Source organism: Cyprinodon variegatus, unplaced genomic scaffold (assembly GCF_000732505.1).
Source record: "Cyprinodon variegatus isolate N-32 unplaced genomic scaffold, C_variegatus-1.0 Scaffold154, whole genome shotgun sequence".
In the NCBI taxonomy this organism is placed as follows: domain Eukaryota; kingdom Metazoa; phylum Chordata; class Actinopteri; order Cyprinodontiformes; family Cyprinodontidae; genus Cyprinodon; species Cyprinodon variegatus.
Window position 1 is genome coordinate 388397 of NW_015150607.1, and position 16236 is coordinate 404632.

General features: G+C 37.0%; 1 protein-coding gene across 2 annotated transcripts in view; it reads left to right on the plus strand.

Moving 5' to 3' along the window:
• Positions 1–16236, plus strand: part of dnajb6 (DnaJ heat shock protein family (Hsp40) member B6) — a 40106-nt gene that overhangs the window by 12331 nt on the left and 11539 nt on the right. Inside the window, exons 2-8 of one of the 2 annotated variants that reach the window (XM_015377474.1) lie at positions 491–605; positions 5405–5514; positions 7500–7553; positions 7709–7816; positions 10739–10873; positions 10979–11135; positions 12102–12172. In XM_015377474.1, the coding sequence (XP_015232960.1) occupies positions 541–605; positions 5405–5514; positions 7500–7553; positions 7709–7816; positions 10739–10873; positions 10979–11135; positions 12102–12172 (700 nt within the window). In that variant the 5' untranslated portion in view covers positions 491–540. Of the gene's footprint in view, positions 1–490; positions 606–5404; positions 5515–7499; positions 7554–7708; positions 7817–10738; positions 10874–10978; positions 11136–12101; positions 12757–16236 lie in introns of those variants that run through there. The other variant, XM_015377475.1, reaches the window with a different exon arrangement.

Here is a 16236-nt window from a genome sequence, read left to right on the forward strand (position 1 = left end):
GATGCAGATGGCTTCATGTTGTCATGCAAATTAGTATTCGACGGTTGCGATAGTTATTTTAACTATTGTGCGTGGGGAAACTCGAGATACATTGAGCATATTTAAAATATATCCCCCACCCCTATTATAGCTTGGTTGAAATATCAACATTTGAAGTGTCTTGATACTTTTGTTAGGCTTGTTTTATCTTGTTGTTCAGACATTTTGACACTCCTTGATTTGTGCTCTCACAGAGAACTTTAAACATGAAAAGGAAAACATCAGTCTCTTATCGCCTTGGGCTTGAAGGATGTTCTCAAAGGAGTCATTTTACTTGGCTTATTGTGACTAAGCTGTTCTCTTTCCTGCATCAGTGGTTTAGAATAGTTCAATGGCATCTTTAAAATGTTTTGTACTTTTCTGTTCTGCAGTGTGGGAGTCATGCTGGTCACACATGACTTTGCAGCTTTGATTACTCACAGTTCCTAACTAAGCTTATTTCTTTCCATAGAGGCCAGTAAGAAGAATCTGCAATAAATCAGCACAAAAACAGACAGAGCCATGGTGGAATACTACCAGATATTGGGAGTCCAAAGAAATGCAACACAAGACGACATTAAAAAAGCGTAAGTATTCAAGTGTTTGCTTTCTCTTTCTGATGCTGGCAAACTGCTAATATTGCTAACGCCTATGACATGCAATAAGGAAGTGATGTGCCCTATAGTTGGACGAGCTCACACAAAGGAAAGGACTGAAACTTCAGATTGAATAGTGTTGTCTGGCTGTAAATCTTTAGCTATCTAGCGACCAGCACCATTCCAACAAACAATCTGTATTTCCTAACTGGTTCTCGTAAACAGGTAAGGGACAAACTTCTCTAGAGTCAAGGAATAAAAAATATTTTTAGGCCCAACATTAAACCTAATCGTTTGCTAGAAATGTGAATGGACATTTTCATTATCCTTATAACATTTTTTATGATTTTTTTTTGTATGTTTAAAAAGAAAAGCAATAAGTTTGAAAATATGATTAGTTACTTTGAGCATCTTAGTGAGGAAAATCACACTTTGTCATTGCTCCTAATAAAAAATAACATTAAAAATGGATAGCTTGTTAATGGAAGTTAAGTTCATGGGGCAGCAGTGAAAGGCTTTCACAGCCATACAGTTACGTGAAACGGAGTAAAAGAAATGTCTGTGCCAATTGTCAGCCATCTGGGTCATGGTAACCACAAAACAGGCTTAAATTAGAGGCAGTGGACTGTAATTCTGGGCTGCATGCGTGGGTTCTCTCCGGGTACTCCGGCTTCCTCCCACAGTCCAAAAACAAGACTGTTATTCTTTAAATCCTCCTTAGGTGTGACTGTGTGCGTGAATGGCTCTTTGTCCTGTTTGTCTCTGTTGCCCTGCAATGGACTGGCACCCTGTCCAGGGTGTACCCCGCCTCTCGCCCATTGGCAGCTGGAGATGGGCACCAGAACCCCTTGCGACCAAAACAGGGATAAGTGTGTCAGAAAATGGATGATTGGATGTCATTCCTTCACCCCTCCTTCAAACCTGTTTTGGCCCAATGGGGAAAAACTAAGCATGAACTTAGAAACACATAGTGTTAGGCTCTGAGCAAGATAGCTGGACACGTTCACCTCAAGAACAAAGGACACACCTTTAATAGCCAAAATGTACAGATCTCGAACAGATGGTTTTAAATTTGGGTGAAGGAAGCCATCCTTATTAAAAGCGAGAAACTATCACTGAACAGAAGGGGAGGGATGCAGTTAAAGCTACCAGGCATATACAACTCTTTGCTGAAACCCCTGCTGAAGATGTTACACAAGCAAATATCAGATTAAGACTTTGCTTGTGTGGTAGACTGAAAAAAAACAAACATTTTTTTTGTTTAGTTTTTTCTTTTCTCTCAATTTTGTTTGCAATTTTTTTTTTACCACAAAGAGTACTGTGATAAAGATTTAAGGTATTCCTCCTATGGGCTCTGTTCAAAATCAGAAAAGGCCACAAAATGTTATAGTTGTTATCAGAAGAATGCTAATATTAACCCAACCTTGCTTTTATCACACTTATTTCTATTTCTTACAAAGAGGTGATTCTAACAATCAGAGACTAAGAGTCGGTTCTTGTTGCTGCTTGCATAACTTTTTACCCCTTGGTTTTGAAAACCAGAAAACTGGTAAACAAACTATGGCAAACAGCTAATATTGCTAATGCTACATCCACATGAATGCCCACAACAGTCAAATTCTTAAAGGTACCCTAACAGGTAAAACAAGGGGGTTTGAATGAGCTCTATGTATTTATTTATTTTTCTCCTAAAATATTACACATAAATTTACAGACAATTGAAGCGTATTGTATATGAGTAATACCAGGCTAACAAAAAAAGTTGCTATATTTGATAAATTTCATCTCCATGTGAGTGAAGCCTTTTCCATTGACTTTTGTAAAGGATGTAAATAAAAGATAATGGGGTGTTTATGGTAAAAGCATCTTAAAAATGGATGGAAATGAGGAAGATTCTGGAATAGAAAAAAATTCTTAAATGAAAGAAAATATGTGAAATTTCATTTTGAATTATTCACCAAACAGTCGCCGCAGAACATCTATTTTGATACCGTTAAAGTCTACATGTTTTTTTTGTTGGGTTTTCTTCCCTCAGTAAACAGACTAGGATGTAGCATAATTAACAAGTAGTTTGCTTTGTTTGACCAGGGCTGCCCCTCTGACCACTCACTAAATCTTTTCACTGCCAGATAATATGACTACAAAGATGTGAGGAACCAGGACTGCTGACTAAAGGGAGCAGAGCCCCTGAATTGAATCCCCGAGTTTTTAAAACCCCTTGTCTTATCTGCAGCTTCTGTGGGCTTAGAAACAAACAGCTGATGCAGCGTAAGCCACACTGTGAGCCCCCCCTCCCCCTCTCTGCTTGTAAATGCAGTGCTTTGTTAAGTCTGCAAGGGAGGGGAGGAGCACCATCTCCATTGATTTGCAACAGGTTTTCTGTTATGTAAAAACACTCTGAAAGGATGTATTAAATTATCCTGTAACTTTTTTCAACAGGAAATGTGACTGAAACATAATGTGAGATTGGCTCTCCTAGCTCGCCAACATCCCTGTAGCTGAGGAATGTATAATACATGTTATTATTTTAAGTTCATCCAAGGGATTGGACTCTGGACCTGGTTGTTTGGATTGTTGGGGGAGTGGTGGCCTAGTGGTTAGGGCATAGGGCTTGGAATCCTGAGGTTCTGAGTTTTAGCCCCACTCCCACAGACTGCCACTCTGGGTCCCTGAGCAAAAGATCCTTAACCCCAGACTGCTCCTCAGGCGCCACACAATGGCAGCCCATGGCTCCCCAAGGGGATAGGTTAAATGCAGAAAGTTCATTTGGTTACTCTGTACTTGTGACAGTGTACGGACAGTAAACAAGCTGGAAATGTATGTATTGTTTTTAACTATCTTGAGATGGATTTTGTGTGTGGTATTTTGCCACAATGCAAAGCATCAAATATTTAAAAAGCTTCAAATATTTCCACTTTAAGTATGTAGCTTAGATACTTTATGAGCAAGACTGTGCTGAAAGGGAAGGTTTTTCTTTTTTCTCCCCTCCAGCAATCCCAACAAGACCGAACAAGCTGCACATATTAAGTATTCATCCAGCTGCACTGTCATGGACCTTTAATTTCTCAATAGAGCCATGTGTAGTTTGATAAGCTGAGGATTGTTCAGTCTGACCTCAGATTGAACCTGCTTGGACATTCCCTCCTGGATACACTGACAAATCTTTTTCAATTGTGAATAGACTTTTTATTCAGACAAAATACATTTCAACTGGACTATTAAAGTATTATCCTCACCTAATTTTGTGACTGACAAAGAAAGCATTTTAGAAAAGAAGTAAACTAAACATTCCTTTCTATTCCATCATGAGGAAGATATTTCCTGGATTTAACCCTTCAGTTCTTGTTCTGGACCCAGAGTGACACTCTGAGGTTCCAAAAGAATGCTTGAAACTGCCGATTTACACACAAAATCTATTGAAATGAATGCTTTCCTTGAGGCCAAGTAAAGGCTTTTATAATAGAGCAAACAAAAAACCAAGGATATAGTTGCTGATCAAAAAACTAGGGTTGAAACTATCCGATTAATCGGCTAATTGTCAACTAATTTACCTATCGATTAATCGTTAAATGTAGTATAGAGACTCTAAAACATGTCTTTAGCTGACAGAGCGACCCAAAATATTTTGCATTTAAAATTAAACATTTTCGTCTATCAATATGCCTTAACTAGAACTCTTCAAGTAAAAAGCTTTAGTTTGACCTTGTTAAAATTCGTAAAAAAATCCACACAAAAAAAGATCAACAGGTTAATCGATTTGCTTAACAATCATTAGTCATAGCTCTACAAAAACGATACAAAGATTGTCTTATAGCAGCTGTATTGTCTGCATAACCTAAATTGAGGTTTTAAATATTGATTCTTTCAAAACCAAAACTTCTGTCCTATCATTTTCACATTTTAGAGCTCTGGTCCTCTGCAGTTTTTTTAATGCAGAGAAATAGTGGTGTAGTTTCTAACTGAGCACTGCCTGTCAGCTTCCTATGCTTTACAAGAAAGCATATTTTAACAAACTGAGCAATGGTTCTGTGAGATACCGTCCAGTTTTCTTAGCTAAATTTAGCTCATTTGTTTTTGCTTTGTTATTTACAAAGCTGCATAATTTTTAATAATGCCAAAGTATTAAAATTATACTTTGCAGTTGTTTAAAAAGTTGTTTAAAATCTGTGTCCAAACAACTATGAATCAATCGTACAGTGAAGTTTGGTCAGCAGTTAAAATACTTCTTGTTTGAATTAATTAATCAGCATCTTGTACGTTTCTCTTTAAAATTTCTCAATGCTGTAAATTTTCCTAACATATGTACAATGCTTTATTTTTGTAAATAGTAGTTTACTCTTTAAAAAAAAAAAAACTTTAGAATCTATGGATATTTATTATCTTTAAATAAAACCTGATATGTATATTCTGCTGTTCTGCAATCTTTATTTCTAAACTAAAAAAGATGAAGGCATTTTTCCCCATTTTTGCATTTATGTTTATATATGTAGCCTGTGCATCTGATTTTTTTATTAAATGCCAAGGTTGATTAAAGTAAATGCTAATAGATGTGTTTATAAACTAAGACAGTACTAGTTGTGATGCATTAAATAGACAGAAATCAATATCTGACCAGTCAATCACTGATCAGAACCAGTCATTGGAAAATTGTCCAGTTCCCATGTCTGGCTGACCTCTCCTCTTCTGATCTCTCGCCCCTCTGCTGGATTAAATATTGTTCTTGGCATATTTTTATATTAAGCACCACTGTGATTTAAATTGGGTGCTTTTTTTTCTTCTTCACTCCACAGTTACAGAAAATTGGCGTTGAAATGGCATCCAGATAAGAACCCAGACAACAAGGAAGAGGCAGAGAGGCGGTTTAAAGAGCTGTCAGAGGCTTATGAAGTCCTGTCAGATGGTAAGATTGATTTGTTTCAACTTCAAATGTATTCACATTCTGTTTTTGTCCCAAATGCTTTACCCCCTGTGCTTTCCTACTTTTTAATATTCAGGTTAAGTGGTTTTGTTTGGGTGGTATTATTTATTTTACTTTAAGCCTTTAAAAAAAACTATTTCTAAGGTTAAAGTTAAAGATTTATTGTTTAATAAAGTGACCAGTGGTTTTTAGGTTGCTTTTTTATGAGCTGCAAATTAAGTCATTTTTATTCAGTATTAATTTTTAGGGAATTTTCACACCCCTGATGTTTAGACCATTTAAAATGAGCTCCTGTTCATCACATTGAGCTTCTTTAACATACATTGAATTACTCCAAGGTGTACTACTGTTAGTTGCCTGTGGAGACCAGAGAGAATCCGGTTATCAGCGTCAAAACTGCTTGCAGCAGCAGTTCTTGAGAATTTTGTGTCAGATTTGCTTGAATGCGCTTCTCTTATCGTCACAAGTCTCCCATGGTTTTGCTTTTAGTTATGCATATGAAGCTGTTTGGCTTTTAATGGACTCTGTTAGTAATTCCAAAAATGTTAAACAATTCACTGGACTTGGTTTCCATGTTTGAAGATGTTTCACTTCCCATCCAGAAAGCTTTTTCATTTCAAAATGTCAGAATTAGCGTTGAGTTCGAAGCCTTATATAGTAGCCCAAAAACTTGTTTTGGCTTAGAAAACATGAAATTTGAACCTCTATTAGTGATAATCTTGGACAAAATGAGTGATGGCTTTGCTTAAACCTTAATTAAAAGTGATAGAAATTGTAAAAAAATTTTGTAAAAGTAAGGTCTGCACTGGCTAAATGTAAAATCCTACAATGATACTGGGTTGTTGAATATGAAACGACCTGATAATTCTTGTGAAATAATAAATCTGGATTTCCTAAACAGTGTTTTTTTTGTTTTGTTTTTGTTTTTTAAAGCAGGAGGGCCGGAAAAACAACTTTAGTCTTCTGTTGTTTGAAAACACGATAAACTGGAAATACTGTAAAAAAATGTTCAACTTGTCTGTCAACAAATCTTAAATCTGTTGAAGCTCATGAAAGAAAATCATAATTTTTTTATTTATGTTTTTAACCTTGTGCTCCTTTGAGGATGCATAAGTTTATTTTGCACTATTTTAGTTTAGCTTTATGGGCTAATTTGTCATGTTAAACCAATAGCCAACTTTACATCATAGTTTTTGAGTCTAACTGAGGCAGCATATTTTATTTTGGTGTTAATTACACCAAAATGTGAAATTGTTAAATGTGAAATTGTGCAGGTATGAATACTTAAGGAATCATTTTTTTTTATTTTTCAATCAGAAATGCATGATTGAGAGTATTTTGACGGCATCTGTTTAAAGAAGCAGGCATCTTGTTTGAATCGTCACTGTTTATTTGCCATGGAGTTTCTTGTTTTTATGTCTCAGCTTAACAATATCCCACAATGCAACACACCCCTGGCTTTGGGAAGGCATTTAATGACTTTATCAGATAATGCTCACAACATAAACAAAGCAGTCAAATGGGTCTCAGAACAGTAGCTGTGCTTCAGACCCCAGTGGGATTTCTGTCTTCAGATTTATACTACAAAAACACACTAACTAGTTCTATTTTTTTTTCTTTTTTTTCTTTCAAAAATTAAATAGCTTAGGTTTTTAAACACCTCCAGTCTCATGTATTTAATGTACATTATATTTATTATGAGCTAAAAATATTTTTCATAAACTAAAAACTTTGGACTGACCTGCAAAAGATGCATATTGTTGGTGTATTTCCCTCTACTTTTGGATGCTTTGGAGAATGACGAGAATGACATATTTTGTCAAACAACATGAAAAAGAAAAAAAATAGTGATTTCCAAATCAAAGTAAATTAAACACCAGATGCCAAATCAGCTCTTGCCGCCTTAGAATTAGAATTATTTTTCCAGGATTTTTCCTCACTTACATTTTTTTCTTTTTCTTTCACAGAAAACAAAAGGAGTCTTTATGATCGATATGGAAAAGACGGCCTCTCTGGTAGAGGTAAGGAAACAACTTTTAAAATGGGTGAAAGGAGACACAATAAGACCACACTTTGGAGACTTCCTAGTTCTTGGTTGATATACTGACATGTTATATTTGCACTGATTAGTTTAGATTTTCTTGTAACTGAGCCTTTCTTTTTTTATATCTCCAAGGAAACCACTATGATAACTTCAGCCATGGTGGCGGCTTCACATTCCGTAACCCAGAGGACGTTTTCAGGGAATTCTTTGGTGGAAGAGATCCGTTTGCTGATTTGTTTGGTAAGGCTAACGTATTCTTAGCACAGACATGGCCGCTGGCTTGATGGGACTGTCTAAATACAGAGAGGGGCTGTGGTTCCGTTGTAAAATTTATGTGCTCAAAATAATACATGAGGATTGGAAACACTCCAAAGAGAGACTTTTTATTTCATTTTTTTGTATATGCACAGCAACATGCTCTGTTACCTAATGAGTTTGCCCCTTAGCCGCTTTTTCCTGATGTGCAACTGTAGATGTAGGGGGAAAAATCCCAGTGCTAATCCCTCTGCTACACTCAACACTCTCCTCAACAGGATGCATCTGCCAGTAGATGCCTCTTGTAGATACAGTGCTGGCTGTTGACTTCAGCATCGTTACATAACCTCCCTCATTTAGCAATTATTTTGACCTTTTCTGTAATATAATCCACAAATTTCATTAATAAACTATTGACCTTTGATCACTGGCGAATCAAGAAAGCTCATTTTTCTACAGGAACTCTTAAGCCTGTTTGTAAGTATTTACTTTATAAGTACATTTTTTTTTCCTTCATGTTGACACCTACATCATCTATTTCTTAACCTCAAAGGGACTGTAGAGTATAGTTAAAGGCAACGATTTAGGTCAATTTCTGTGTGTTTGTTAAAGTCTTTGTAATAAATCTGAAAAAGGAACAGTTTCTGAAATGTGTTTATAAAAGGGTGAAACACTTTTAGTGCTTGTTGGAGGGTATCTGGGTTCAACAGAAGGCTGATTGGAAAGCATTTTGTACTTCACCTCATGTAGCTCTAAATAAGGAGTTCAGACGCAGGCGGAGGATGGATTCTAGCATCTACATCACTCAACTGGAATGCATTCAAAAATAGCTTCCATGTTGAAACGAAAGCAGATGTAATAAGCGTGTGCTTGCCTCCCGTACAGACGTACATGGAGTTTACAGATTGAAGATTACTGTCCTGTCATGATGCTGACATGTTAGGGCCATACTGACATGGATAAGGAGTAACTCAGCTGTTGCTGTTTACTCGTAAACAGTGACCATAAAACAAGATGGCCAAATCCCTGAGCTGAAGATGGAGGTTCAGTTTCTGTTTTGACTTTAAATAGCCTTTATTGCATTTGTCTGACTCGTAACTGGAGAAAGTTGCATTAGTTTAAAAAAAGTATTTAAACCCTTTGAATCTATTTTTCACAAAGTAAGCAAAAATGTGTAGTGTCCTTTTAGCCGATCCTCCTTTAAAATCAGAAAGATGAAACTGGAGGAGCTGCAGATGTTTGCTGCTCAGGTGAGACTTTGTTATGCTTTCTGGCATTTGTTAAGGGAAACTAAATATTTTCTAAATGCCATTCCCACTGAGCAGTTGACACAATGATGAGATGATTGTCAGCAGCTACGTTTACAGGAAAAAAATAGTTTGAGAGTATCGACTAATTTGTGTTTAAAAAAAAAAAAAAGGAAACCAGTTTATTTTCTTTCCACCTTCCACTAACGCTCTGCTTTCTGTCGCTCTGTTTTATAAAATCCAAACACAATTAAAGTTGTTTGTAAAATGTGAAATTGTGCAGCTATGAATACTTAAGGAGGCACATTATCAGTTCATTTTTTTATTTTTAAATTAGAAATGCATGATTGAGAGTATTTTGACGGCATTTGTTTAAAGAAGAAGGCATCTTGTTTGAATCGTCACTGTTTATTGGCCATGAAGTTTCAGTTGCTCGTTTAGCCTGAGCTCAGCTAGGGAAGGTGTTTTAGGGTTGTATATAAATCCCATTCAGCCCTCAGGTCCTGATCGTCCAGCTGCCTGTCTTAGCAAACAGCAGCTGGTCCTGTGGATCTGTCACTCAGCCCACTCAGTGTCCTCTGAGACAAACAGTCTCTCACTTCAATGTGGCCAAGATGTCTGCCAGGAATGGCAGACGCTTTTCCTGAAATGAACGTTATGAATCGAGAAGGAGAGGTCAACTTTTTTTATTTTGCTTCCTGCTGAATTCTACCTTGACTTATTTTGTTATACATATCTTTAGTTTAAGGTCCCTAAAGCCACATGTACTCTAATTATTAAATTTGTAAGGTTTCATGTATTTGTCAAGTAATCACTCTTTACTTGGATATTAAAGTTCTGAATCACACTTCAGTAGTTAAACAACATTCCTCAGAGTTTACATTCCTCTCTTTATTTTCCACTGATGCGTAACTTCCCTGCTAAAGCTCATCTCTGTTCAGCTCTTGGTACACAGAAACACAGCAGATTTTTATTTTTTATTTTAAGCCTTTCTGTCAGGGGGAAGAAGCAAACCCATTTTTAATGCAGCCTTGGTGTGCTCAAGGTTGAGGGAGGAGTCTTCTTTTAGTGCCAGTGATTCCAGCCTTATCCTGCTAGGGTGACCCAGATCGGCAGCACACAATTAGCAGAAGCTCCTCTGGGCTTTGGGATAGAAATGGGTCTGCGTCACTTGACAGTTTTTAAACGGATAACACATTTCCAGAAATTACTGATAAATGCTCTGCCATTCATGACAGCTTTTGGGATTTTTGATTTGTTTGCTGTTTTTGGAATAATTAACTATTTAAAAAAAAAAAAAGCTAAAACATAGTTTGGATGATAAGCTCACATTCCACCTATTCTTGTTTCTTCTGTCTGTAATATAATCATCTGTCAGCTTGTCAATCATCTCTCTATCCTCCTTCCATCCAAATTTCCTATCAGTCTATTGCTCCATCCTTTTCATGCATTCATTTATGCCTCTGTTTTGTCATCCATCTATTTGATCACTGGAGAATCACAAAAAATTGAGCCTAAATGTAAAAAGAACTGAAAATTTGAGCATTATAGTGTAGAAATATTTTCCGTATTATACCAGTGTAAAGAAAGTAAGAAGGTGAAGAACTTAAAGCAAACGGGAGAAAACCAAAATCTCACTTGACTCTTTGTCCGTTCGCAGGTGATGATCCCTTTGATGATTTCTTTGGCGGGCGCGGTCGTCAAAGAGGTGCACACAGGAGCCGGATGGGCGGTCCACTCTTTGGCTTTGGTGGCTTTCCAGCTTTTGGACCTGGTTTCTCAGGGTTTGATACAGGTGTGCAGACTCCTAACGTTTCTGCAGTCAACTGCATATTGTAGTAAATAATAGCAATAAAAGGATTAAGACTTTGTTTTTTTGACTGAGATATTCTATTTTTAGGTTTTAGCTCCTTTGGTGACATGGGAGGAGGAGGAGGAGGAGGATTTACCTCCTTTTCTTCCTCTTCGTTTGGAGGCGGCGGCGGAGGGATGGGCAACTTCAGATCTGTGTCAACTTCTACCAAGATCGTCAATGGCAGGAAAATCACCACAAAACGGTATGACAGAGATTAACTCATGGTGTAGTGCCTTGCGGTAGTTTTATATAGCCTATAATTGCAAAAAAGAGGCAAAGGGACTGTTTTTATTTAGTTTTTTCCCTTCCCAGATGTAATTTCAGTTGTTCTGTCTGTAAAAGGCTTAGAGCCTTGATGGCAAACATCAGTCAAGCAGCTTTATGATGATCAGGAAAAACGGCAGGCAGGAAGAAGTTGAAAGCAGTGTTAGGCTATAAAATCTTAAACTTTGAATATCTTACAAAGCCTAAACAAAAGTTTAGTGCAGCTGTAAACTGAGGATGATATAGTAGTTTGTGTAAACTGGCCAGGTAGGAAAGGACTGTTATTAAGAGAAGTAGCCATGATGAACATTGTGACTATGGAGGAGAGGAGATCCACGGTTTAGGTTTAAAACATGAAGGTGACGCTTAGGGGATGCGCTTTTTCAGCAGGGATAGGGAACTTGTTCAGAGTTGGTGGGAAGATTGAGGGAGTGGATTACAGCGCAATTCTAGAGGAAAACCTTCAAAAGATAAGGGATTAAGAGAGAGTTCAGCCTCCAGCTACAGGATGACCCCAAAGTACAATAAAGGCTACAATGGAAGGGCCACAGAGTTAAACTGCCAAGCCTAAATTCAATCCTAAAATTGAGCTACTTGGCTACCAAAGTTTAAGAGTTTCAATCTCTACATGTACAACGTTGGTGTAACCCACAGTATCATCCTTGCACTTATATCTGCTGTTTATTGAGAGACCCAGTATAAATATTGCCATACTCCTGTTTTTGAATACGACAACCTGATCTACTTAATGTTGGTCTATCAAATAAACTTGTGAAATATAAGTTTGTAGATGTGTGATTAAAATGTGAAGTTGACATGGTGTGAATACTTTTACGAGGCATTTTATAAGTAATAATTCTTGCGCCGGGGTTTCTAAAAAGACTGCTCTGTCTGTTTGTTACAGGATTGTGGAGAACGGCCAGGAGCGGGTAGAAGTGGTGGAAGATGGTCAGTTAAAATCCCTTACAGTTAATGGTAAGGAGCAGCTCTTAAGACTGGATAACAAGTAAATCTCACCCCCAAATTTTACCTACATGCAATTGTCTCATCTGGAAGAGAAAAAAAAAAGTCTCCTTTCTCTCTCTCTCTTACTCCTGCATCTCATTTCCAAAGAATTTTCTCGTTAGCTTAGCTGCAAGAGAGAAGAGAGATATGTTTTCAGTATTTGTATATTTGTATGTATTCCATTACTTAGGGGGACCAGCTTGCTGGGATTGTTATTTTGTTTTTTTCTTATTAATATTTTCTGAATTTATTGAGTTGTACTTTTCTGCCATAAACACAAAGTTGGCTGTGTGCTGTATATTTTATTCCTTCAGGCAGGGTGTATATTGTCTTTGGTGTTGTGGCAGAAAAAATAAGATGCTGTATGTTTAACTTCCGCATGTCATTTTTTGCTCCCTTTTTATTTGACTAGTTTAACAAGTGAATGAGAAACTTAACCACCTCACATTAATGTGTTTAACATAAACTCCACTTTGCTAACCTGTTGCTGTTGTTCATGCGAGTGTAATGAGATTTGTGTTCATTAATAAATTAAATATAACATACTTTGCTCATTCTCTCTGGGAGTGTGTTTGGTTTGTTCCTGCATGGTCGCTGATTGAAGAAGGCATTAACCGCTGCACCAGCTGAGATGTCAGGTTAAATAGCAGCTTTGGATAACAGGAGGTCACGCACAGAGGACTTTTTGTTCTTCATGCTGTTCAGATTCTGTCAATAAAGTTCAGTTTGTGAAACGTCATGGAAAAACTGCCCTGGCCTGATGTCTAAGTGTGTTTCTTTTGGCTTGAGTGGCTTTAAATCATCTCTCCTCTTGGATGTTTGAGTTTACCTGCTTATATGGCCGATCACTACTTCACTAAAAAAGGAACCACGCCTGCTGCCTCCTGTTGCACACTCACTATCCATCACACAGCTCACCGTGTGTGTGCTATTTAACTCACTAATGCCTTAGTGACTCACATTAGGAGGTGGTCCTTTCCTGTCATTGAAGTAACCCTTTTCTTTTGTTCCATGAAACTTCAGTAAAGACGGACATCTTCACATACATAAGTTTATTTTGTTAAAGGGTAAGTTTTCATATAAAAAACCAGGTGAAGAGACACCATCCGTCCTCTTTTCCTCAGAAAAACAATGGGTTACACAAGTGCTGTTTGTGCACTTCATTTGCTCGCTTTATACGGATATAAGCTGAACATTGAGTTAGATATCAACCAGAATATTTTGATCTAAATTAAGTGATAATGCATATCCAGGTTTTATTGCCCATCTTAGCATCTACAATAATTTTTAGTCTCTTTACCCTCCCTTTGTCCATTTGCCATCCATCTTCCAATCCATCCAATGCTGAATATCAAATTATTGATACCATCACTTGTCCATCAGACCATCCATTCTTCCCTTTTCTGATTACTCCCTTTGTAAGGTGTTTTTTTTTTTCTTTTGTCTGCTACTTTTTATTTTTCCATCCTTTTCCTTCAGTCGCCCCTCCATCCTCATTCCCACTCTTTGTTTCAGTTCCACTTTTTATGTCTGACCACAATGTGAAGAAACTCAAAGATTCCCAACCTGTCAAGCTTTTTATCTGTAGTCCATCTGATCACTAAAAGAAGCTGTGCACATTTTTTCTGCCCATATTCATAAAAAAAAAAAAAATGTATACTAGACTACTAAATACTAGTCATGGGTAAATTCAACACTTCCCAAGCAAGTCTTAAGAAGGCCCCAATGTTGCTACTTAATCTTAGTATAATTTTGTAAAATTAGAACACACATATGACATTTAAGTATAAAGTGAAGGCTACATTTGTGCTTCATCCTGTTTGCTCACAGAAAGATAAAAACATGAGTGTTCCTAAAGGAATGTGCTCTAGGCCACTTTATATGAGCAAGGCCCACCTCGAAGTTTTTGAAATCTGTCAAACGGAGCAAGCGGTACAAAAAAAACAGGGTGAGGCCCCCAGCTGTATTTCCAAGACTCACTTAAATATCTTTTTAGCAGTGCTAGTTTAGCGATTAAACCTTTTTCTGTTTTTCAAAACTTTTCAAACTGACATTGAAGTGGGATTCTGTTGCTTTAATAAATTGTAACCTTTTATTCCAGCATAATCGCCTCTATTACAAACTTGGTGGCATTCATTCATAGTCTTATTGTTGCTGGTAAAATGGATGTAAGCTTTAAAAGTCAAGTAGTAGAGAAAAAGAAAAGAAAATTCCTAAATGGAGGATTTAAGACGTAAGAGCTGAACAAGCAGCTTATTCCTGGATTTTTGTTGTAGAATGGCGCCATCTGCTGTTCATTGAATGTATTGCAACATATGTATAATATATTCACCGCAAAAAAACATTTAACATTCAGATACTTAGGACAGCATCGTTGGTGCTACTTTGGTGTGTTTAAAAATGTATATAAAAATTGTGGTATATCAATTAAAATAATGACAAACATATCAGAGATGGATAGTAACTGTTTTCTTTTTCTCGCGGAAATAACACACAACAGTCAAAGTGAGGGGGGGGGGGAAAGATCGGAATTTTTTATTCCCCCAAAACCATCATAGAGTCTGCAGTCTAAAATGAGAGCTGTTTCACCAAGTGGAGGGAAACGAACCATACACCAACCTGAGGCTTTTCAACCATTTGACTCTTTTAAGGAAAATAAATCACCACAAAACGTTGTTAAAGATTTCGGTTGTTTCCAGCTCATTGTGTCGTAATTCTAGACAATGCTCAAATAAAATGGGACGGTTGTTAGAGGTTGGCATGCTGCCAAACCAAGGAAGAGTCCGAGCGTTAAGACTACGGTGTGCGTTTTAGGACATTCCGAGGAAAGGCGTTACCTACATTCTGGACCGGCCTACTTTCTCAGGAAAGGTGTGCATTTTAGGACGGCCTCAGTTCTCAGGAAAACTGTTGTCAGTTCTCACGGGATCGGGAGTCCGTTGAAAATCATGAGAACTCCCGATCCTGCGGTGCAACCTGCTTGCATGTGTGCGGTAGCGCCGAGGAAACTGCGGGATCCTCCATTTCCCATAAGTCATTGCGGGTCAGCTGGACAGCATTTAAATCAGTATATTTCGATTGTTAAGACCCAAAATAAACATTGAATGTGCTTATAGGCCAGAATGTTGCTTTATTAAACTAAAATATCTGCCCAGTTTGCAAAATATTATCAAAATAAAAAAAGAACTCAAACGTTTTGATACCTTTGAGTTGACAACGTTTTTACCAAAGACTGATACCTTTTTTTCTCCCCCCAAGAAATAACAGTTTTCACCAGAACTGAGGATATCCTAAAATATAAACCATACAGACAGAAAGCTTAAAGCAAAAATTGAAAATGCTCATAAATAAAATGAAGAAACAAATGAGACAAAACTTAAAAACTGCTTAAAGGAAATTGAATTTAGATACAGAAAAGCAACTATGGTATGTTCCAGTCATTGATAATATGAGGCTGCATTTCAGCTAAAGACACTGCAGATGGCTGTCATTACATCTCCAATAAATGCACAAGTTTATGTTGACATTTTGGACACTCCTCTTATCCCATCATTCAAAATTATGTTTGTGGATGATTAAATAATTTTCAGGATAATGTTTTTTTTGTGTTTGTTTTGTTTTTTTTAGGCAAAATGAAACATTTCTTGAAGAAAGGTACGTAAGATCCATGTCATGATCTGCAGATAGTCTGGATCTCAATCGAAATGAAAGTGTGAAGAAATCAGTAAACAAAAATGGTTCATGAGGCTCCAGCTGTAAAGCTTATCTGGCAAAAGCAATCAAAGAGATGAGCCAGATTGATGATGACTGTCAAACAAAATGTTTTTATTTTATTTAGTGTTTCTTGAAGCCAAAAAATTGGCCACTTGGATTGATTGCAGTTTTGTGTCATGTCTATGAGAACCAACTCTTAGAATAATGATTCTATATTTTTTCAAGGGTTTTAGTTACAATTACCTGAGTAACTGCAAAAAAAAAAAAAATAAAAATACTTTCGGAGTACCTTCACTTAAAGATGTTTTCTTCTTCTTTCT